We start from the raw sequence: 25,256 nt of genomic DNA on the forward strand, positions 1-25,256 counted from the left end.
CATCGATAACATCGTAAAGGAACGTTCGATTTATCTTGTCCGCACCTGATTTGCCCGTTATATCCATTGCCTTCAGATTTCTAGCTTTGATGACGGTTAACGTTAAGCGACCGGCCGTTGGCAGATAGCATAATGATAACATCAATTCTCCGAGATCTACTTTTTCCTGTGAAAATATTCGTATTGAAACGTCAGTGTTTATCTTATAACTGTTCTGCAATAACCGTTTATCTTGTTATAAAATAGGTACCTGTAAAGCGCAGAGGATGTCCATCGTATATTCAATTTCTTGCTCGAGGTCGGTACAATCTATGAGTCCTTTAAGGACCACTTGTCCAATAAGATCGTGACGCGAAAACCGATCGAAGTCGTAGACTGAGAATTGTAGATAGCGTTCCCTCAATTCTTCGTACGATACGCTGATAAAAGGAATATATCATATTTAGTTTTCTGTCAATTTTTTTATAGTGATTTAATTTCCTTATTCCGAACAATAAACCTTTGAAAACTAAATTCGACGAGTTTCGACGTTTGTAAATTGCCTTACCTAAAAATGAACGTTTCATTGAATATTGGATTTAAATTCTTCCTATGTACTTTTGTTTGAAATTTCTTCTTTCTGTCGGGCAACAGATACACTTTGACGTACGGATCACTGCTGCCTGTTACATCCTTTATTGGCAACTCGCGAGCTTCCAAAACCTAACATCAAAGAAGCAAACGTCGTCAGATTTAAAGGACGAGATTATACAAGAATGGGATAACGCAGAGATAATATTATGCTTTCACACAGATGGAAATTAGAATAACATAAAATGCTATTTTTATCTTGCACGTTCAAACTTGCAGTTAGTAACAAAAAAAAAGTCGTTATATAAAGTTAAAACATTAATTAAAAAAAAGTCATTAAAATTAATTAAAATATTAACCAAAAGAGTTAAAATTAATTAATACATTACATAATCTCACGTATTACGTGACCGGTGCAAAGCCTGGCTTTTATAAATAAATATATGGACGATAGTTTATATAAAAATATTATTGCGGTTTTATGTAATGCACGATGAAATGCGGCAAAGACCGATAACAGCACTGCATATTTAAATTTATCTGCTGTGACGCGTGGTCTACCGTACATAACTGATCTTAATGCACTTGAATTCACGTACAGAAATAGCTTAATGTAGCTGGCATTACCTAATCCATATTACACGGTAATGCCAGCACAGTGGAGGATGTGTCCATCAGAAATGCAATATTCTGTTACTTCATTATCGTTATCCAATATCTCACTTGCTGAATATAATCCGGATAGATATATGTATATATATATATATATATATATATATGTATATGTACATATATATATATATAGCTTACACAACGCAGTTAAAATACAAATTCGATCATTTTCGTGGATAATACGTTTTTAATTATTAGCTATTTTCCAGTTCGGCAAAAATTTCATAATGTTAGAACTGATAATTTATATTGTTTATATATATCATTTATTGTAATATTTTCTGTTTGCATTTTGTGATTCGAGAGAAAATAAATTCATGTTGTGTGATGTGTGTTCATATTATGCAACAATTTTCATGCTCAACACAATAATTATTATTTATAGAAATTGAAAATATTATTATACTTACTTTGACAACGAGTCCTTCGATTTCTTTATCATAGCGAAGAGCAAAATGCAGTTTTCCGGCATATTCCATTTCTGTTGTACTGGAGCTTTCCGCGCTTTCTTGCCTCACGAGCTCTTTTTTATATAATTCCGGCTGCAAGGTTTATTATTTACAGTAATATTATATATTTCAAAAATTAAGATAAATAAAAATAAAGCTTGAAATTGTGATTCCAATTATTTATACGTTCACATGCTATCGATTAAATATCACGGAATAAAAATGAGAGACGAAAAACAGAGAGATGTTTATAGGATTCTACATGTTATATGATAAGCTTATTTCAAAATCAAATGACATCGCGTGCATGTATTTGCATTTGAATATCCATTATCATATTAAGATGCAGATATCTGCATCTCATCGTACAGATAAATACCTTAATAAGACCAAGACTAGAGTCGCTGCGATTCTCGAAACTGCAAATACTGAATTTAATGTTGGGTAGATCAAGTCGGTGCGATAACTGGCGTTGGAAACTTTGATGTCTCATCGGTACGATGGGTAAAGTGGTTTGACGCAATACCTGGCGAAATATCAAAGATTGAGGTAATTACAAAATTTTACAAAAAAAAAAAAAGAAAAAAATGCCTTTGATTCTGCCAGCAATACCTTCTTATTATCCTTCTGTTCTTGAACATATTCGTGAGTAATCGGTTCCGATTGGAGATCCGGAAGAGAGTGACTAATGCGAATCGCGTTTTGCTGAGTCTGATCGGACTCGGTATTCTCTACATTCTCGTGCCGAGTCATGCTCATCAGCCATCGCCAAGTGGAAGAGCATTGGAAGCTCACCGCAGCCAGGAGGACTAGGCCAACCAAGGCCACTCCTGCTCCTATTAGAAGCTGATAGGGAAAGTTCTCGCTCCATTCCTCTGTAAAATGGAGCGCTTGTTACCGGCGATTCGTCGCGGACGAATAAACATCGGTGAAATTGCATATAAAATATAAATGCGACGTCAATATAAAAATATTATACAATAAAAAATTTGTAAGACATAACCACGCGATGAGGATTTTTCATATATTTTTAGCTCGCTTCTCGAAACTTACGAAAAGCCTTTTAAACATTTCGCAAAATGTTACGCTGCGTAGGTAGACCGTACAACGCGGTGAAAGGATCGAATAAAATATTTATTCGTGCAGTCGTACATACTGCAAAACATTACGTTCATGTAATTTTAGTAACAAGATAATTAGAATCATATTACGTAAGCTGCTAATTGCGTCGAGGATCATAAAATTCCAAACCGCTACTCGCGAGATAGATGGAGCATCCGTTATTAAAGAAAAAGAAAAAACAAAACTTCCGTATGACGTTTGGGTTTACGTAGTAAAAAGAAAAGGATGAAAATGAGAAAGACCCTTTAAGTAAATTGCGCGCGTATGTCTGCGGGGAATACACCATTGTGTACATCCTACGACAAAGAGAAAGGTATCCTTGGCGCGAAGAGAGGTATACCGACGCTTCGTGGTTGAACGAGCTTTCCGTTCTCGTTTACGTCGAGAACAATGTGGTGTCCTGCTAATGATAGAAATATCTTTGCTTTTGCTTCAACGTGAAACAAGTCACCAGATACATGTATACGTACATATATATATATATACAATATATAATATATCATATGCGTACATACGTAATCTATATAATTAGAATCATAATATGTAAGATGTTAATGCCGTTGGATATTATAAAACCGCGGCTCGTGAAATAAATAGAGTATTCGCCATAAAAGAAAAAGTAAAATTCCGCACAGTGTATTTCCCTTTGACATACTTCGTGCAACTTTCAACTTTGCGATCTAATCAAGTTCAGAGATAAAAACTCAATTTACGTTAAAAACATTGCTTTAGCTACACGCCAATAATCGTTTATATATTTAACTTGCTTTTTGCTTTTTGCTTTCAAAAGATAAATTTTTACGTGGATTTTATTTTTACCTTTTTTTTTAAAATAAAATAAAAAATAGTTTTTAAATACTTTAATTTATAAAAGTTGAACGTATATTTTCACATTTGCTTATTGACTAAAATATTAGTAACAAAAATTATTTTGCAAGATTGACTGTCGTTAAGTTATTAGAAATATCTCTATATGTGTGTCTACATATTGGAAGTAATCGGGAATCCATGTGCGTTTGGTCGTACAGAACCATTGATTGATTAAATGGCGCGTGTACGCGTTGCACACATCACAACCTTTTTCCTCTTGCTATCTTTGTGTGCGCGTATCATCGTTGTTTAAAAAATGAAATGGGGCGTAGTGTATCTTTTATCTTTTAAAACAATGAAACAAAATCGACAAACAAAACCGTGTGCGGAGTTTTTTGTTTGTTGCCACTTGCAACGGATATGAAATGGAGTCACATGAACAAGGCCGCGCGTAGCTTTATTGTTACATTGTAAAGTTTTCACTTGTTATTACGATAACCGATGTCTCGTGTCAAGTTAACTTTGCATGCCTTGCGCTATATTCAACCATACCCAAGTGAAATCGCATTGCGTTTCAACACAGCAGCTTTTTCATAAATAAGAACATTTATTATGAGAAGCATGAAATATGCTCTTAAAATCTTAGCAGCGACGCAAATTCGTAATAGACGGAAATATTGCAAGGAAATTTTAATTTTTGTAATTCAGTTTCAAACTTCTGATCTGCAATCTGATCTATTCGGCCCCTTTTTTCGCGCTATTTCGACAAACCATGTCCAAAAAATGTCTAATTTTTATTTTATTCGTTCATTCTTTTGATAATTATATCTCTTTCGAACATGATACGATAGAAAGGAAGATTGAGAATGCTTTTAACGGTATTGAAAACAAATGTCATCGTAAGTTAGCGTTGTCCAGCGCATTGTGCGTATTTACGCTGTGAGTTCATACTCGCGTGACCAATTCATGAAGTTTGCAGCGCGGATACGATTTACGAGATTTACTTCTGCGCTATACCGGGACACAGCGGACACATACGGTAAAGTGATTGATGAGCTTTATAGTAAATTATGGGGTTACTGCCACCGCACGATGTCTGATGTTTGTCTCGCGATGGCCAGATAATAACTGAGTTTTGTTTCCTGAACTTTCGCGAGCCTTTTCTCCATGTGTAAATAAATCACTTTGATACTTCGTAATTCTCAATCATGTTTTATGTAGAAATAAAAATTTAAATTATAAAATAAATCATAAAATGTTACAGTTATTTTTTGATCCGAAATACGCTCCGATAAATTCTGTAAAACATTTTGTACGACAATTAATAAATCAAAACCAATATGTTTCATTATATTGTCGTTATTACAACATAATTAACAAATAGACATTGAAAATGGATAACTAACCATATTTAAACAGATTGCCGTCAATTGTTTCAGATAATTATTAAATTTATCGCGTATATTATTACGCAATCAAAAATTGAAATACTGATATTATTTCAACATTGATATATCCACTATCAATGTGATCGGAAATTCGATTTCGAAACATAATAGCACTTGAAAGAGCAATAACTGAAAACAATTGATCTTATTTCTCCAATCTCTTCTATTAATCGAGTTTCCATCTGCACAGGGCGATATATGCACTTGTCATCTTGTCAAAACCAAGCCAATAAACTTTTGCATTTATTGAGTTTTTTTCATCTTTTGTGCGACATGCTCGTTACCCCTGACCTCTGACGTTGCACGATATGAAAGTCCGAACAGAATGCTTTGCGTGCCATGTTAAAGTGCTTGCAAGGCTAACGTTGATCTTATAAAGCTAACATGGAATTTATGTACATCCTCTGGTTATGTGACCTACCTGGGATTCTGTGATAAAGTAAATGACGTTAGATAATTCGGAAGACATCTCGAGATTCTATTTGTTAGTCAATCAATTAGAATAGATTTGTCCGTAATGCAATATTAACAGCATATGGAATATTCTATATAAGAAACAGCATTACTATGTATACTGTACGGCCGCGGAAAACATCCCTTTCAAGATATTTTGACGTATACGACGGCCTTGACCGTTTTTCTCCCTCATTTTGATACTGTTGCTTTCAAGCTAACCCTCCGTATCTTCCCCTTCCTTTTTTCGGCTAAAAATTTCTCGCTTTTCAGACGCTTTGCTTTTAGAATTTTGCGTCGATACTGGTTCCTGTCATCATCATTTCTATTTTACACATATGAATGTTGATACAATATTGTTTATTCATATCAAAATTGACTTTATTTATTTATCGAAGTTGTTTGTTTATTTGTCATTTGCGTAAACAATTTGCAACTCGAGTATTGCAAACAGAATTCTATTTACCTCTCAATCGGAAAAAATAGATATTTAAAATATACATTAGAATATACACAGAGTAAACAGAACAAAGAAAAAGTTTCCCATCTGTTTATTTTGTAATCGACCGATTTATACGAAAAATGTTGAAACAAGTCAACAAAAATAGATTTTATTTTCAAAGAAAATGTATATGACTCTCTGTGATAAATTCAACCCTGTGTTTATTTCTATCATTTTTTTTTTTTATTTCTTTGATTTCATCCCCGCAAGTTAGTTATAAAGTAAATGGGCTAAAAAGTTTTCCTTGACCCATCCTGTACATACGACAAGGTATAAAATTACAAAATTATAAGTTGAATTTTATTCTAAATTTATGAATTATAAATGATCTATGAAATGCGTCTTGTTGGGTGGCTCAAGTTCTTTCTTAGGCGGCAGATATTTCTTGTGCCGACTGCGTGTAAATTCAACTCTCATGAATAACTCCCCGCAGGGGAGTTGTGCCAGAATTGAAAATACATGTATATATCACAGGCTCATAACAGGGGATTGACAATCCGTACGTTTCCTTTGTGTATCTCTTCTACAATCCTAATCCTCAAACATTACCGTCATGCCATATTCATTAGCCCCGTTACTGACAATAGTAGTGTTTGACCTGATTTAATGTACCTTGAATTTAATAGTCACGTATTTATTGACATTGATTAATCTCTTCTCATTGTCAATGTAGATATGTCAAATACTAGATATGTCAAATAATGTTTACAGTGTTCCAGATTGTTCCTCTATCTGTATTTTACAATTTTAATCGAAATTTTACAACCAAGGGAAATGCGAAAACCGGCAGTATTATTGTAAATTAACAAATGTTTTTATTTTTACATTAATAATATTTAACTAGGTCGAGTGCAATAGCGCGAGTGCAATATTTTTTAACGCACCGTTCATAAAGCACTGCTAAAATTCGAAGCGTTTTATATATTTTATATTAATATTATTATATATTACTCTTACTATCTATTTTTTATTATCATATTTTTATCGGATTGAAGTTGTAACCAAAAATCTGGATATATCGAAAGCAAAACGTATCTCGCACCTCACATAATCTTGCGTATCAAAATATCGTATGTTTATGACATAATAGTAACGTGCCATATGTATTTGGCAAGGATGAATATCAAACGAAATATATCAATAACTGAACCAGCAACTGTTGCAGACGCTTTGGACGATCTATTCGGTTTCGAAGCGGCTCGAAAACGACAAAGAAACCGTGACTTGACAAGTGGAAATGTGAAACTGTATTTTAAACCGTGGCGTGTTTTTATCAATTATATTGACAGTTATCATGGAAAAATATTAATTGACGTACGTATCGTTTCAATCAAAATTTATTTTTACAAATATTTTACAATTTAAGTTACTTTAGTATTTCTAGAAAAAAAAAACAATTATTACTAAGGATAAATTATTTGACAAAGGAATGAAAAACAATGCTTAAAGAATTAAAGCATGGTTTTAGTAATTTTGAAGTATTCAATGATACTATTCAAAGGTAGAATGCATTCTTTTCATTTTAAATCAAGCAGACTCTTCAAAACATGCAAGTACTACAGTAAAATTGCTTTCAAAGGCAACGATAAAAAATAGATTCTTTATACTGAAAGCCAGGACTAGAAGAATGTGAATGCAAAAACCTTTGATTTGTGAATACCACGTGCATCGTTTTACTTGTGTTGGTGTGCAATAAAAATCAAGAGAAAAAAATAATTGGGAAAATCCGTGCTTTTTCATTATAATCATGCCGATTAAAATGAATATCACGAACCGATTGCTTTATATCACTTTTCATAAAGTATAAAAGTTATACCAGAAATTATCAAATGGTTATTATTACTTTTGCGGTTTCCCTGGAGGGATTTTTCATAGCAATTCACTGAGAGTCTGTCATTTCTCTCGTAAAACAAGCATTTTGCGTTTGTAACGCAGTAATTAAAATTCAAATTAAAGTTATATTGATAAATTGCTTCGTCAAACGGCAAAGAAATGTAAATAAAAGAATGCTGTATGCTGATAGACAAAAAGCGTATATTTTTCAAAGGTATGCTGTAGAAGTGATCTTTACATCGATTTGATATGAGTAGAGATGTCCCTTTAGTCAGATTTCTTATTTAATACGCAACGATCGCATTCTTCTTTTTCCACTGCAGAGCCTTTGAAAGTAGGTCGTACGACTTGATTGGCATATGATATTTCCCTTCTGTTCATAAAACGTTTCATAATGATATATTGGCTAATCTAATTTTAACCACAGAGACAATACATATTTTTATATAGATATTTTTAAGTGATAACGCAAGCGGTTTTTATAGATGTAATTTTTAGATTGAGTAATTATTAAATTGTCTTTCTGTAACTGATATCTCACGTTAAATTTTAGTACTTTAAAAATTTAAATCCTCAGATGCTATCAGATAGTAAGTATATCGATCCGCTAAGTGCGCATGCAGATGGTTCCTCAGACGAAGAAAATGCAGAGTTCGAGGACGAAGATGACGAATACCGGGAAGAGGAGGAAAGAGAAAAAAGAAAGCGGCCGGACAAGAGCGCAAAAGTTTCGAGAAAATACGAAGTGATCGGTACAGTTCTGGACCACAAGGTAATATTTTCGTTTACTTTGATATTGAAATTATTTCAAGTCTTGATAGCAACGGTTTTTTCCGCTACTTCGAAACCAACGGGTTTGCCTTTATCAAACATTTCTTTCACAACATGGATCTTCTCTCATTATATTTTATGTTTTTTTATAATACATACAATAATATTGAGATTTGAGATCATTAACGGCCTGTAGATATATATTTTGATTAATATATTTTTTATCGGTATTTTTTTTTTGTATTGCGCGTCTGTATTCCTTGCGTGCCATAATAAATTCTATCTCACGCAGTACAAGGATCTGTCCTTCTACAAGATGGGGGATGAGAATGTAAAAAAGTAAACAAGTCCGCGAGAAAAAAGCACGTAGTATTTGTTTGCACGTGATAATTTAATTTTGTTCTTTGACAGTACTCGTGTCCAAACGACGTGACGGTGATTACGAGAAATTCAGACGACAAGGGCCTCTTTTTATCCGAGTTAATGACCTGCGGTGTTATTATCTACGATATCGCGCAGGAGGCGGATCAAGTCGAGGAAGCACGCTGGGTCTTCAAAGGTTTATTAACACAAACGGGTATCTTAAAATTACAGAAGGAAAAATGTAAAAATAATCACCCACTTCCAGTGAAGAAGTTTTTTTTGAATTTTATGTCACTCTACTTCTCGTTAACACCGAATCGAATCTGCAATGATTAACTTAAAGTCCCGCTTCTTAAATTGCATCACATAGATACAGAGTTCGGAAGTGGAGCTCGCTTTTTAATTAATCAGACAGAGACTGTGTAATTTCATTATGTTTTCTTATAGACATAAACGTCTGCTATATATTTAACATTAAGTAAAGAAGAAAATGTTAAAGTATTGATTATATTAGATTGTATATATTCTTCGTCGGTAAAATATATTTATATAAATATGTATTTTTCAATTAGAAAAATATGTAGTGTAATAAAAGATGATACAATTATGAAAATTGCAAAAAAAGCAACGCACATTCTAATTAATTGTATAATTATTAAGAATGATTTATGCTTTCTTTAAATTTTTATTGTCCACTCTGTTAGATAAAAAATTGTCTGTATCTAATTATATTTTAATTATAATTAGTTTGTTTGATTTAAAAAATTGCAGCGCCGTTATTAAAAAGTAAAAGTTCGGCTTTAAATCTCACAATAACATAGCACTTTTATCGATTTTATTGATCAACTTTTTGTTTTGTTTACAGAGATTGTTCGTGTGTTGGAAAGTATAGAAGAGAAATCGCCAAGAGCTTTCGAACGAGAAGAGCCAATACGGCACTTTATTTTGATTTCCACTATAATGACGTGGGCTTTCTCGAAATCCTTAGATCCGACAGATCCAGATTTACCGTTTACGGAAGCCGACTATCGAAAGCGGAAGCCTCATCCTAATTACGAGCAATACATTCGGTGTGAGAGGGAAGTTGTGGCTGTAGAGAAGAACGCTAATTTAAAGAACAAATTAAGAACCTTGGTGATTTGCTGCGGCATTACGTATGGCGAGGAGGAAGGTGTGCTCCATTATCTCTTTAAAATGGCCTGGCAAAACGCGCGCTTCTTACCAATATTCGGCAAAGGGTGGAACAAGATACCTCTCTTACACGTTCGTGACTTGGCTGCGTAAGTGGTAATAAAAAATGTTAACTCATTTATTTTGTTTTAGAAGTTATAACGATAATTTGTAAAATGAAACGCATAAAAAATAATTCGAAGCTTGTTAGAAGAAACTCAACGCTTATCTACAATATTAAAACACTTTCTTTCATTACGATGCTAACATTAAAAAAAGTTTATTTCTTTATATATCTACGATGCAAACCATTTTAAAATGCATGAGCTATAAACGTTGATTTTATATCAACTTATATAAATTATCTTATATAACTGTTTTATATAAATTTCGACGTAAGCAGTTGCCGAATGTCGATACAGCTTTGCTAGAGTATTGAGTTCTAATTGTCTGGTTAACCAGATGCGTTTACCGTTACGAGTAATTTGATTTTCAGAACTGTATCCGCAGTACTACAAAATTGGCCTCTAATGCGGTACATTGTGGCGGTCGAACAGGAACTAATCTCTCAAAATACGATCGTTAAGGTATTACCACACATATGCATATAGTATATATTAACTAAATAAATTACACTACATTTGTCCTTATGTTATTTTCTATCATTATTTTCTATCATCTTATGAAACAAAAGATTTGTAAAAATAACAAGATAAAAAAACACTTGAGATAAAACATGCATTTGCCATGAAGGAAACTTGAGGTAACTGTACAACGGCTATTGTAACTTTTATCGTATAAATTTGGTCTTAGTTATTTGCAATTGTGATCAGCTTTAGTAATTTGCTTCATATTTCGTTTTACCGCAAACCAGTTTTTGAAATATCCTTCGTCCTACTTGCGTGAACTGGTTTAAAGTAAGTAATACGGAGAGAAAAATTAAGCCAGTCTAACGGACTTGCTGAAAAATTTCAAATATATATTAACACTTTTTTGTGAATTTTTACAAATCCGTATTGTAAAAAGTTACACTGTGTCGCACGCAAACTATTTCGCAAAAATCTCTGCAATAAATATAAACTCAATAATTATTATCGTGTTATTATTTTTTTCATACATTACTTCATAATATAATAGATTTATAAAAAATTACAAAATAAATAAGGAAAATTAAAAATAATTATATTGCAATATGTAAAATATTTCTCATTCCTCGCAATTAATATATTTGAATAGAAAATCAGCCGGAGTCTTAGAACTGGTATAATAAGAAGTATAACAATGGAAGAGGCTCTTTTGTTGCCGGAAGTTTCACAACAGATATACGATCAGATGACTGTGGATTTAAACATCGATCCTGTCTACATCATCGATCGAATACACTGGCATCTCGATATGCCATTTCAATATGCTATAGAAACAGTCGTAAAGGAATATAAAGCAGCGCGAGACTTACGGCCAGTGAAAATAGTCGTTCTTGGTCCGCCGGCATCTGGGAAAACACGAGTCGCTCGATATCTGGCCGATTATTACGGAATACATTACGTGCACGTGAAAACATTAATTTCTGCTACAATTCAAACATTGGTAAGTGTGTATTTATTTTCGAAAAGATTATCGTGAACAAAGTCAATACGTAACGTGTGTAAGCAATAAAGATTAGCGGTTGCGATTCCAAGATCGATGATATCGAAGCACGGGACCGACAAGATAACCTTAAAGATACAACGGAAGATGGCGAAGATAAGCGGAATGAAGAAGACATAGAAGAAAAAGACGAAAAGGAGGTCATTTCCAGCATAGCGGAGCTACAAGAGCAGCTTGACGAGATCCGGACCAACATGGTAGCAAAAAATGGTCGTCTTGACGACATCGTCTTGAACAAGTTATTAAATATTTATAGTTCCATGAACTCTCCCTTACCTTTTCAACAATGTATATTCTAATAGAAATTCGTCTCAAGTATGCATTGTTCGTACATTTGGGAAACATTATCTTCATTGTGATCATATTTCCTCGATTGTAGTTACATTGACGCCAAACACGTTATTTGATTTACGATCGCTCCCCTGACGATGGCGCAATAGCATATTTGATGCTAAAAGCTCGAGTGAGGGATGCTTTCTCCCAAATTTTTAATTGTATTAAAATTAAATGTGATTACGTGCTTGGTTTGCAGGTATCCCTCGTATAACACGTAAATTTGTATCATATTATATCGAAACCGCGTGAAACAAAATCTTGTTATATAATATATCATAAAATATTATAACAATTAAAATTCCGCTTTAAAAAAATAAAAAATAAAAATTTGTGTTAAAAATAATTTTGTTAAAAATAAATTAAAAATTTTAGTTTTAATTAAATATTAATGATTAACTCTATTACAATCATGGCTTATGTAAATGTCAAATACAAAATTTGCTAAAAAAAAATTTTTATCTTTATTAAAAAATATTTTAATTTTATTTATATACAAGTTTTTATCGTTTGATATTTTTTCATCCATATTTTTGATGTCATATCAAATGATATTCTCAAAGTACCGTGTTATACGAGAGTTCCCGCAATTTTCAAGCCATGTTGTATCAAAATCGTGCTCTCAAAGTATCGTGTCACATGAGGGTTACCTGTACATAAATTTATATTCCACTCGAATCAACACGTTTACGATATAAACGTGCCAATTCGTATTATATGATTGTGTATCTTCATATATTTTCGCCGTATTTTTCCGAAGGCCATCAAAGTAGCAGAGCATTCGCCATATCGTGTTTTGTGTGTGTGTAAAGATGCATGTAACGCCTTTGAGCGTTATTTTGTTACCAAATAAGTTACGTGATATGTATCAAAGTTCTGACGTAAAGCATAAGCTGTAGACAAGTTTTATTACGTGCTGCAAGAATACCACCATCACACCTCGTCTATTTTGCATGTTTTGTAAGACCAAGTATACCATGTTGAAATACTGCTCATAAAAAAAATATTTCAGCCTTTTATTTGAAAAATGTTTAATATTGTACAACTTTTTGATAAATTATAAATTTTTACAAAATAAAGATACAAAGATATTTATTTATTTTTTAAATAGACATATTTCAATAAATACGATAAACAATTCAATAAGTATGATGGTAGCGCGAAAGACCTTCTGTTCTCTAATATAATAAAGTAATATTAATATATCAATTTATGTCAAAGGTTGTTTCTGAACCGGTTGAAGTCGAAAGACTGTCTAAATCAAGGGTACGTGATGGATGGGCATCCGAAGACCATTAACCAAGCCAAGTATTTATTTTTGATCAGCGAGGAAAGTTCAGAGGCAGATGAAGACGAAGGAGAATTTAAGGTTGAAAATATCGGATTAAGAAACATCAATACGGCGATCCTACCTGAATTGGTCGTGGTTTTGGACGCAAGCGACGAGTTTCTGAAGAATCGCATTATAAACCGGCCAGAACGAGAAATACAAAACACACACTATACGGAGGCGCATATGTTACGACGCATGAGAGAGTACAGGTACTAATCGTATGCGGGACAAAAATAGTCGCGACGTAAAAATACATTCGTTTTCGTGACTCATAAAAAACATCGCAGCTTATTCATATCGTAATAGTTCCATCAAGTGAATCGATGTTGAAGCTCGCGCGCGCAAATGGGATTGGAAAACATTGCCGATAAAGATCGATTACATTCGAGATTAGGTGTAACATCTCTGAGCGAAACAAAATGTATCATGACAATTAATTGTGGATTGTCAGATGGAATTGTCAGATATCGTGTGACAACTAAGCTACTTTATGCTAAAATGCGACTTAAAGACTTATTCAAATTTTAATTCAATTAAAGGATTTTCGGCTGAGCACCTTATTTATGTTGGGTCATACATATTAATAAGAGCATAGACGTCTATTTTGTCAAATATATTTAAATAAAATAATTTAACTTTATTGTTATAATGATTTGTACTTAAAAGAGAAATCCAAGAGAAATAAATTTAAAAAATCAGGTAAAATAAATTATCAATTGATGCATTCGTGAAATAAATATGCAACACTGTGCAAGTACAAATAAGTTATTTATATTTTAGAATGCAAAGATGTATTTAAAATATAAACAATTAATGCGTTCAAACACAAATAATATTGTAGGGAGAGAAATATGGGTGAGTGCACACCGCTACAGTTATTTAACGAAATGGAAATCCACCCACTTGTCATTTCTGTGGAAGCTGACACTTGTCCGGATATGTTTCCTACGATTTATCAGTGTCTGGAAAAACTCGGAAAACCAAGGAATTATGGTGTGCGATAATTCATATTTTCCCGCAATTTCACGTCGTGTCGACTGCTCCTATACTTTGCGATATACTACGGTTCATTTCCAATATTGTTGCGCGCGTTTCCTATTACTAGACGCCAACCATTCCTGCAATAACTGTTACCAAATTGGCGAAAAAGACAAATATCACAATGTGTGTCTTTTGATATTTACAGTGAAATTTATTAAAGTTGACTGTTTCCCGATAAAGCTGCTAAATCGCGAAATAAAAATCACTTTTAAAGTATTGAACAGTAATTCCTGGGACAGCGACCTCAAGTTTTATTAAGTTTGTATTTCTCGTTAACTAAAGGTCAGCGCCGATCAATTACAATTTTAGTTCGTTATACGTTTTTTCTTTGTTCAAATCATAATCATGTCTACAATGTACAAAGAGAAAGAACATTCAATTATCTTCAATTAGCGTTGGCCATTTAATGGAATTCGTTCTCATATACAGTTCTGCCGGACAGTAAAATAATATTTAACAGTAAGCAATATTCAATGATTTAATAGCGAGAATAATAAAGAGAGAAATCTCATAATTAAAAAACTTGTGTGGAATTCATTATTTTGAAATTCTAATATCATTATTATAATTTTGTTCATTAAACCGCGTTATTACACTGTGAAATTACAAAATGTCGAAATCTCTATTCTCTCAACTAGGATCAACAGTTGAGGAAATGGAAGCGATGCGAAAACGTGCTGAGGCAGAAATTCAAGCTGCTGAAACAGTGGAAAAATTGCGGAAAGAGCGAAAGATTTTGGAATGTGAAAGGCAGCGTGAAAAGAAAATGATTGAATGGGTATGTAGATTTTTCAATATATTAAAAAAGCAATTAAATTTAATATTTGCAGGTAATATATATTTGTTTTATATATATTTGTATTCCTGTAATTTTTGGATCACTATAGATCGTTAATAAATTATCTATCAAAGTTGCTCGTATTAATAATTTAATATCGAGCTTACTAATATACACAAATTATTAATTTATACAAATTATTAATTTGTGCACGAATTAATTATTTAAATTGCCGAATAATTATTTTAAAGATTGTTGTATTTTCGATTGATTAAAGTGTATAATAAATACCTGTAATATAAATAAGCTTTCAATATAAAATAAATCTATTTTGCAATAAACGCAAATGCAATTTTTATCGAAGCATTTTAATATAACTCGTAAACGACTTACTTCCTATTATTTATTTTTTTCATTTTTTTATCATATGCCAATATAGATACGTTTCACTATAGACGAATTCTGGATATAATCACGGAAGCAGTTATCAAGTTTCTACTTAGCTAGATGTAATTCTAAAAATATATTCAGTTTTTCTTCTAATCATGAATCACAACGACGGTTTGATAAATATTTTCGCCTATCCTGGCGAAATATATGTTTGCATATCGATGTCGACAATTTTGATATGGTTCGCAATATACAAATTATGTTGCTTTACGGATTGTTCAGGTTTGAAAATTACTTTCCGAGGCGAATTAATATCTAATTCGTAAGCGGATCTCTGAGGATTAAACAAACCAGACGAACTGAAGTACTCGCTTTGCAATATTAATCTGTTTTTTGCGCGTGTCTGAAACGCAGTAATGCGACTGACCGGGCTTAGTCACGTTTGAAGTTCATGGAACTTCTTTGCATACAGAGCTTGTAGCTGTAGTGTATGTGCATTAGCAGCTCAAGCTACCGGCAAATGCAAATGCATATTGATCACGGTTGGCCGCTTATACGATGAATCTTCTGTACATGCAGAATCATGGTCATAGATAACAATGAGCGCCCGGTTAGAGCAAATATCTAAAGATTACGATTAAATATTTCTGGAATATTCGATAACAAATATAAAATATCAAACGCTAAAAAATGGTTTGTTTGCTGTAGCAAAACATACATTTTGTGATATTAATTATCAATGAATATAAATTATTAATGATTTAGACATTATATTTATCTATGTGATTGCTTTGTGTAAAACAGAAATATTTGTAAAAAGTGCTATCGAGATTAATTAGTAAACTTGCATTTCTTCGATTATTAGCAAATGATATCAAATAATACTATTGGATCGCACAACTGATAAAAGTACTGTCTTTTTGCAGACTAATTTGACAGAAAAGTTGAAGCGAGAGGAAGAGGAAAAGCTTTGTATTTTGGCTCAGCCGTTGCGACACTACCTCACAAAGTACATCTTTCCAACATTAACAAAAGCTTTGATAAAAGTTGCGAAACTACGGCCGGAAGATCCGATAGATTTCCTCGTGAGTAATTCTCTCTTTGATATTTGATATTTTTTTTTTAACGCCGCATCTACTATTTTCACCGTATCACATTCGATTATCACAATCCATGATGATAATGCGTGCGTTAATGCGTCCATTTCGCAGGCATTTACCGATTACATATTCATTGACGGTAATTGTCCGAAATGGAAACTGTGTAAGACAAAAGCGGGAAACGCGCTGCGCGCAGCGATGCAATAAAATTTACTTGCCAAACTCGCGCAGTGCACTGCAACAAATGGATTATGGTATCCGCGTTCCGATAGTGCTGCCGTACTGAACGGGTTCAGTCCGCTGTACTAAAGGAGCCCAGGGGTAATTACGTCAAGTGACCGGCTTTTAAATCGATTAAATTCACAGTTCGTTTGGCGCGCCCGGGGATATGGCGCAATATTTGATGATTATCCCTCACCAGTCGGGAACGAAATTAATACCGGGTATGCAAGGCGAATTAAAATGAGCCTTTTTCGTTTATAGACGTATCGACCAGCGTTGTAAACTGAGACGATGCTGCCCGTTTCACAGCGTGCACTGTATTGGATTTCGCGGCTGGTGGTCGCGTGGCAATGTTATGATAAATGCGCGCCTGAATGCCAGGGAAAATGAAATAGATTTATATTGAATTATTTTAATTGAAAATTGTCAAATATATTGCTTTCTTTCTGCGTATAAGAGAAAAATTATATCCAAAATCTTCTACATTAATTTATTTCTTTGTTTTATCAACTCGCGAAACTGTAGCTCAGTATTACGAGTACTTCAATACGTTTGATTAACAAAGCAACTATGACTAAGGTAACATTTTGTTCGAATAAGTACAAAGTATTATGAGATTAAATGTTTTCTGCAATAGCTCTTATCTTCCGTAAAAATAGAAGAATTTTACACGAATGGCTGATGAATATAAATGAATCTTCAAGTAGTGATCGCGAACAATAATTTATCTTCCATTGTTAGTAATGATCATCCAGGATAATAACTGACTTGAATTGAAATAATAGTTGCATATTTTGCACTTGAGCTTCGTGCGCACGAGCGTTTGCCTGCGCGTAATGATGTCGAAAAATAATAACTCGCGTGCGTGTTTACAATGACTGCAATTAACGGGAGTGAAAGCGCCAGACCTGAACGGCAAATAAAATTCCGCCGGGACCAGTTTCGCGCGAATGTCCTTTTTATTTATCGCCGAATTAAATAATTTCGTTAGATTTTCGGCAGTTCGCCGCGAAAGGAACATTTTGCATGCGTGAATGCGAGAACAACTTTCACACTTTGAGTCCTATTCTCGTGGAAATCGATAGGTTTGCTGCTCACGATTAGACGCCGTTCCACTCCGGAGCATCAAACCGCGGGAGGAATAAGAGCATGACCGTTCTCTTGGCTCTCTGTCGAGCATATCGGTACCTTCTATCTATAATTTTGTGATTTCGAGCTTCGCCGATTTCGATTGATGCACTATTACAGAGAAACGTAAAGGGCAGAGGCAATTTTTTTCACTATCAGCTTCAGTAATCGTTTTAATTTGTTCCGATATTCACGAACGGTCTTCAGAGATTGCCAGTATAATTTTACCGTTTTAAAACCCGTCATCACAAATTTGTATTTAAACTAAATTTTGTTGGCTGTATTTAAATTATTTTTTAAATAAAATAATCTCGGATATTTTATACAAAATTTAAAAAAATAAAAATATATTATTTATACATTTACATTGTAATAGTTTCAATCGCATCACGCTTTTAATGTTGTATCATGAAGTAGTTTGTTGAAACAATCTCAAAACACTGTACAATTCTCTTTGCAGCCTCTTTGAAGGGTAATAATAAAGTTTTATCATTTGCATCTTTGTTTTTAAATTTACCCATTTAATTTTAGAATCATTTTCGTAGGTGGACATCACCGCTCACGCCTTAATTACACGCCCACTTTTTCAATTCAATACGATGTTGCCTCTCAAATAGCGATTTTTTTTCATTAAAAACCGTAATAGCTCTCATTGTATACAGATAGGTTTCAGTAATGGATAGCTGAGGCGTCAAAGAGAAGCGGGGAGACAAGAAGAGAGGGGTGAGAGATACAGAAGGGAGGAGACACGACATCGGTAAAGTAAACTCGTGTTAACATTTTAACATTTCTCAACAGGTTTGATGAAATTAGTATGTCATGCCACTATAACAACATATCTGTGACTCTCAGCTTTCGTTATTTAAAAGGCAATCAATTCAGATAAATACAGTTGCAAAATTCAGATAAATACAGTTTGCTCTACGCGGTAGAGCGAATTAAAAGAATGCACAAATATCTACGCTACAACACTCGTCACAATACTTCTCCAAAGAGACATTTACAACTGCACTCGATCACCAACATTATTTAACGTTGCGAAAACAATTGAATCTCTTCCACTCATTTAATAGTGAATCTTTAAAAGTCAAACGTGTTTATCGCATTTCTCTGCGTATTGACAAATTCATAACAAAAAACGATGAAGTTTATTGTACCAAGCCACTCGAAATTCAGGTCTTTTTCTATCTACAATCTACAGACCGATAAATCGGGAATATCGGCTGTTTGATAAAAATTTCATCGTCGCTTCGATCGGTTCCACTCAGACACCGGTTATCCACATCGGTCTCGAGACAATTATTATCCAATAAACTTCTATAAATATTTTGTCTTATCAGTAAATACATTCAGTGAATTATTCATTGTATAAATCCTTTTTTATTTGTAATATATATTCGATTCGACTTGTATTTGTATTCTATACTGTAAATAGTTCGTCTATAAAGCACTTTGACGCGTGATTTTATGTAACGATAAGAGAATCGTGAGCATAATTAAGATTACAAATGAAAACACATTGCTTTTCAATCGTTGTAATGGAATTTTGCCGCATATTTGCCACAGGGTTAAATTTTCAGATTTTCTCTCATTTCCTGTACGTACATTACAATAAAGGCGCTTTAGCGTCTCTTGGCGTAGATAATGTAATCATTTCTATGCAGACTGCGTGCAAACAAATCAGAATTCTAACGTTGTTTGGGAAATATCGAGACGCGAACGAGTACGAGATTGCGAGGTAATAGGACGTGATAACGCAACAATAAGCAAGTATCTTTAGATGCTCTTGCATAAGAGCGTGCCGTTTGCGCGGACCAAGTTACAAAGGAAAATTAATAACGAGAAGGATCGCACAATGTAATGCGACGTCATGACTGTGCTAAAATTACGAGTGCAACGTAACATCCACATGACTGCCACAAATACAAACATAATGGAATAAAAGTTATTTTAGAAGTTTTCGTAAACTACATCAGCTAGAATGGATCGCAATATAGATAATTTTCACTTTTTTTTATTCGAATCACTTATATCTCTGATAATTGCTCTTGTGCAAAATAAAGAGAATTAAGAATTAAAAAATCAAATAACTTTTACAGTATATTATGGTTTCAGCCTTTCGTTCACGTAATGAAGCCCTGAAAGTTCGAGTTTAAATTCATTGTTATCACAACACAGTTGATACGTCAATTAAAAAGTTATTTTGCAACTTCAAAGTATCGAAGAAAATTGGATACATCGTATTGAAAAGCATATAAATGAAAAAATTTGTTAAACAAAACTTAATACATTTTAAAAAGCTACCTCCATTTAATATGATGTAAAACAAACACTAAATCGACATTAGTTTTTAATTAATAATTTGTGTGTTACTCGTGTTACTCGCAATATTTACAAATGATATTCGATTTCTCATCGTGTAATATTATTTATAATATATTTTAGCTATATTTCCATTCACTAAAATATTCTACGGGATTGAGGCCATATTGATTCTATTATATTGCCGCTACGTAGATGAACACGCATATATCTATGAAATATAGAGGGATGACGCTTACCACACAATAACAATTAATTTACTAACAGCGACAAACCTCACGCAACCGATGCTGATATTTGTGTGTATAATAATTCATTAGTGAACCAAAACAATACAAGAAGAATCATTATTAGCTATCATTAATTAATTGTTAATTATCAAATATCATAGTCGGTTAAATAATAATGAAAAATATTGAATTTAAACAAAGCATTTAACACTTCCACAATACAAAAACTACGCAATATAATACTTAAATAAAATAATAACTTTTGCAAAAAATTTTGTAAACTTTACATTTTTTTAAATATCAATCGAGCTTTGCCATTTCTACAGTTGTCGATCGCTTCTACATTAGGTGGTATTTGTGGCATAACTATGAGCGACGTTTATAATAGCAGCATTGTTGTGCCAATCATTGTTGCAGCTATGCGAGTTGGTTCAAATAAAACGTCGGCGACGCTTTTGCGTGATATCCGAGGGTTTGAAACGGTGTGAAGGTGAGGTAGTGCGTAGGTTGCACCGCGAAAAGTATTCTGCTGCAAAAATCAGAGCAGAGTAGGACGAACGACATTGAAAGTGAAAGTGGGTCGTAATATCGGTTGCGGATGACACAGGACCTGTTTTTAAATAGATTACGAGGTCGATTCTAGATACTCGCATGCGCGAGCAGACTAATTAATTACAGAAACAATAGCTAGAAAAAGTTCTGTGTATATATTTCAATTAAAAAGTAAATTTAATAAATGAAAATTTTTAAGTTACCTCCATTCGTACCGGCCGTCCCACACTATTTTACTTTATTCATAATTATTTCGTACTGCGTTTTGCACTTTTATTATTATCCTTTGTATTACGAATTAAATTAACGAATTGTATATACTTTTTCATTACAAAAAAATTCTGAGGTGTCGAAATATTTCACTCATTGTTATCCGACCTTTATATTCACGGTTCCCATAAGTATTGAATCGAGCGTTTTTATAGTAAGCAAGATATATACGCGTTCCAGGCCGAGTATTTATTCAAAAAGAATCCCGAGGGAAAAATGTTCAAGCCGGATTATATGGAAACAACGAGCGTGCTCTTGGATGCTATCGGCCAGGAGAAAAACGATGTCCTTCCGAGGGAAGAATTGTCGGCTGATGTAGCGCAATTTCTGAAGAGGCAGAATGAATTATCCACCGCAGATGAAATAGAAAAAAAGGAAGTGTAAAACGTAAATAGAGAAATAGAAGCGACATCAATTCTTGAGCAGATTTCCGCGTATAAAAGGATTGATGGTTTCAAGAAGAAAGAATAAAATGAACAAAGTCGAAACTTAACTTATTTGTCCATTTTTATAACTTTTAGATTTTAACTTTTTATTAATCTTTTGATCACTAAGTGTTTGAAATAATGCGACAAAGAAAAATGCAAATGTATCTTAAATATTGATGATATATTACTAAGTTTTAATCTTGTGTTTACTTTGTTATTTTGTTTCAAAGATATAGAAAGAGAATGTAAGCAACGCAGTAACAAAGTTCAACTTGTTTGAAATTACGAATTTCTAAAGCGGTTTAAAAGGCATCCATAAAATTTCTTTGATATTCAATATCATACTTCATACACAATAACTTTGTTGACTTTGCGAACGTGACGACTTTCTTATGCGAAAGTTATTTTTTAACCCAATAATTCCAATGTTCATCCAAACGTGACGTTGTCTTTAGACGCGTGCAATGCAGACTAAATATAACGTGACGTACTTAAATAGTTTTACTATGTATTTTTTTTTTTTTTTTTTTTTCAAATTAAATTACGGATTCGGCGCTCCAGGAATAATGCAATCTTTGTAATTTGCTACTCGGATTTGTCGAGTGTACAAAATACACTCGTTCCATCATCCTCGTTCATATTTGATTTCGGTCTTAAGCACTCAGGTTATTCCAGTATGCAACAAGCAGACGTTTCAAGCTGAGCGTTCGAAGTGACGCCCACTACGGATTTACCTCTTGGACGTGAGAGAGGATACTCTAATAGTCACACACATGCATGGTCCGATTGCACTTGGAGGAACGAGAAGTTTCACAAATTTCAATTCCTTGTTGAATATTCGCGCTACAAGTTACATTTTTTTTTTGAAGAAAAAAAGTGGCGTGTCAAAAAGAGCTTAATTAAGAAGAAACCTTTCTATGCAAGTATCTATAACTCATACAAGAGCGATCTTACGAGCAAACTTTAAGTCCTTGGCCATTGTGACTATGAAAAGTTGCATAACTTTGCGATTCTGAAAATTGTTGTAAACATTAAGAATACAATATAGAATGCTAAATGAATCGTTTTATACAAATTGTACGATGTGATATACAACTGTTTTTATCGGGCTATTAAAGTGAGTCTTTAAAGATAAACTTGCTAATGGAAAAAAGTTTCATATCATTCTTTTTACAACGGCATTATCATTTCTTTTATTAGGGAGATAATAAAATTTGAATTATGACATTAATATCACGGTATTCCGATAAAATATTACATTTTATTAGCTTTTGCAGACGATCAATCATGTACTGTTCCGCTTCGATCGACGGAAGTTATTTTCTGAATGGGCTTCGAGCCATACCTAATTTTCAGTTCATTACTCTCAAGGCTGGGTTAATAAACATCGGGTTGCACAACTATATCCATAGTTTAATTACCAATATGTGTCTTTCTCGATCGTTGCGCTGGCTGCAGCATGAGCAAATGATGAAGATTTGATTTACCGCGGTTAACCAGCGTTAATGGAGGCGTCCCTTAATCACATGAATTCCCGTAATGGTTATCGTAACGATAGTATGCCGTTATCTCGCCGAGAGCGAGATAACAACTTGTTATTAAAAATATGCGCAATCGTCGCAATTGCACACGTGGTGTGCATTTCGCTTTTTTAAAGTTACGTAATTTAATTAATCGACGTTATTAAAGGTAAAATTATATGTGTGCGCCGCTGCGACTTAATTACCGAGATAACATGCCGATGTTCTTACAATGACAGCGAATAATGTATCAAGTGTTATGAAGCTAATCAATCCTGCTTGTAACATCAATCCCACTTATAATTCTCATAAAAGCGCATGCTTAAGTTTAGCATCCTCCAGAAGAGATTGTGAGTTCCTTATCGAGCCATTTATGAGGCCAAGGGCAAAAATTCCACATTGTTCCGCGTCTTACACGTGTAGCAGGCTTGGTATACGTATTGTTAGAGTATTTTTCTATCTTATTTTTCATCCGAGTGACGCATGAATAAAATCTGTTTCTGCAGTACGATTTACTTTGGAATTGATACACAAGTCTTTTTTGTATAAGAACATAATAAATACGACGTGAAGTCGCTTTACCTTGTAATTATCGTCGTGATGCCAGGATGCGCGAAAATGCTGAAATTTAATGATTTTATGAATAACTCGCAAAATAAGCGAGAAACCAAAAAAACGAGACAAAAATTCAATTATCTGCAGTGTTGCCAGATATGAATGCAAATTCGAAAATTAAGGAAATGTATGCGGCCAATTAGCTTGCAAATATGTTCAACGCAGCTTTAATTCGTGCGGCCTAATCGATTCGAAACTTACGCCTACCAGCAGAAATTGGGTCAGTTTACAGAGAGTAACCTGCTTTTAATCAATACAACGCAATATCCGTATTGAAAGTAGATCTGGATCGGACATTCCCGACCCGAATGATCGACAGTGTTGTGACAATGCTGCGCTTATTCCGTCTGCTAATTTCCGCCGATTCCATCATAGCGCGAAAGCAGAGAGAAGCGAAGTCGCCATATTCTTTGTAAAACTTTATCGCGGCACTTATCGATTCTTATATGTATAAATAGTGTTAAAGCTGTTGCTTTCGTACTGGAAGAGTGATATACATGCGCCATTGCACACAAGTCACGATATTAGCAACACGATGCCAAAGACAATGTCGCGTTGATGGGACATCATGCACGTATCGTTTTAACTTCGAGACGTGCCATGCCTTTTGAAAGCTCATTATTCACGTACACATTCGAGGTATGATTCGATTCGAGTGCAGTACAGTTTATCGGAATGCTGCGCAATCAGTAGTCAACGGTACGTACATCTTGACATCAAATTTCAAAATGCTGTTGCTTTAGTTTCTGCTAATCACATTTTGTAAATGTATTTTCAACTGTTGTTATAAATTTAACAAATTAGTTTTCAGCATTTGAATAATATTTCATCTTTAATTTAATATTAAGTTAAACAATATTAACGATCCATCCTGTTAAGCTTGCGGTTTGAATCGCTTCGACGACACGAGCGCAATTGATCTTTTGAGGAACCCGCGTGCGTGTAATACTGTTAGCGTGGCTTAATGTCACGTAAATTGTAAGCCGCGAATTTAAGCTCGACTTTTTACACGAACGGCTTGATGTTGCAGCGTCGAATTTCCCCGGCGATGCTGGTGCACGAAAGCACCGCGGGCGGTATATCTGTATCTTCAAACACCTGTTAGCAGTCGCTCTCGAGTGGGCGGCTCGCCACATCGCCTTTAAAGCCGCGGGCGTCGCGAACACTCCGAATTCCTGCGAGCC

The 25,256-nt window shown here is 33.9% G+C and overlaps 1 protein-coding gene and 1 pseudogene across 2 annotated transcripts in view; one reads left to right on the forward strand and one right to left on the reverse strand.

Moving 5' to 3' along the window:
- The window catches only part of LOC105668298 (synaptotagmin-10-like), a 28,950-nt gene that overhangs the window by 3,295 nt on the left and 399 nt on the right, over nucleotides 1-25,256 (reverse strand). For both annotated transcript variants that reach the window (XM_012360580.2, XM_012360579.2), the window contains exons 2-7: nucleotides 2,304-2,566; nucleotides 2,071-2,217; nucleotides 1,653-1,784; nucleotides 548-702; nucleotides 251-419; nucleotides 46-166 (exon numbers count right to left, since the gene is read on the reverse strand). In XM_012360580.2, the coding sequence (XP_012216003.2) occupies nucleotides 46-166; nucleotides 251-419; nucleotides 548-702; nucleotides 1,653-1,784; nucleotides 2,071-2,217; nucleotides 2,304-2,566 (987 nt within the window). The remainder of the gene's footprint in view (nucleotides 1-45; nucleotides 167-250; nucleotides 420-547; nucleotides 703-1,652; nucleotides 1,785-2,070; nucleotides 2,218-2,303; nucleotides 2,567-25,256) is intronic.
- LOC137001054 (adenylate kinase 7-like) lies at nucleotides 6,570-22,553 on the forward strand (annotated as a pseudogene).

This window comes from Linepithema humile, chromosome 7 (genome assembly GCF_040581485.1).
Source record: "Linepithema humile isolate Giens D197 chromosome 7, Lhum_UNIL_v1.0, whole genome shotgun sequence".
Lineage (NCBI taxonomy): Eukaryota > Metazoa > Arthropoda > Insecta > Hymenoptera > Formicidae > Linepithema > Linepithema humile.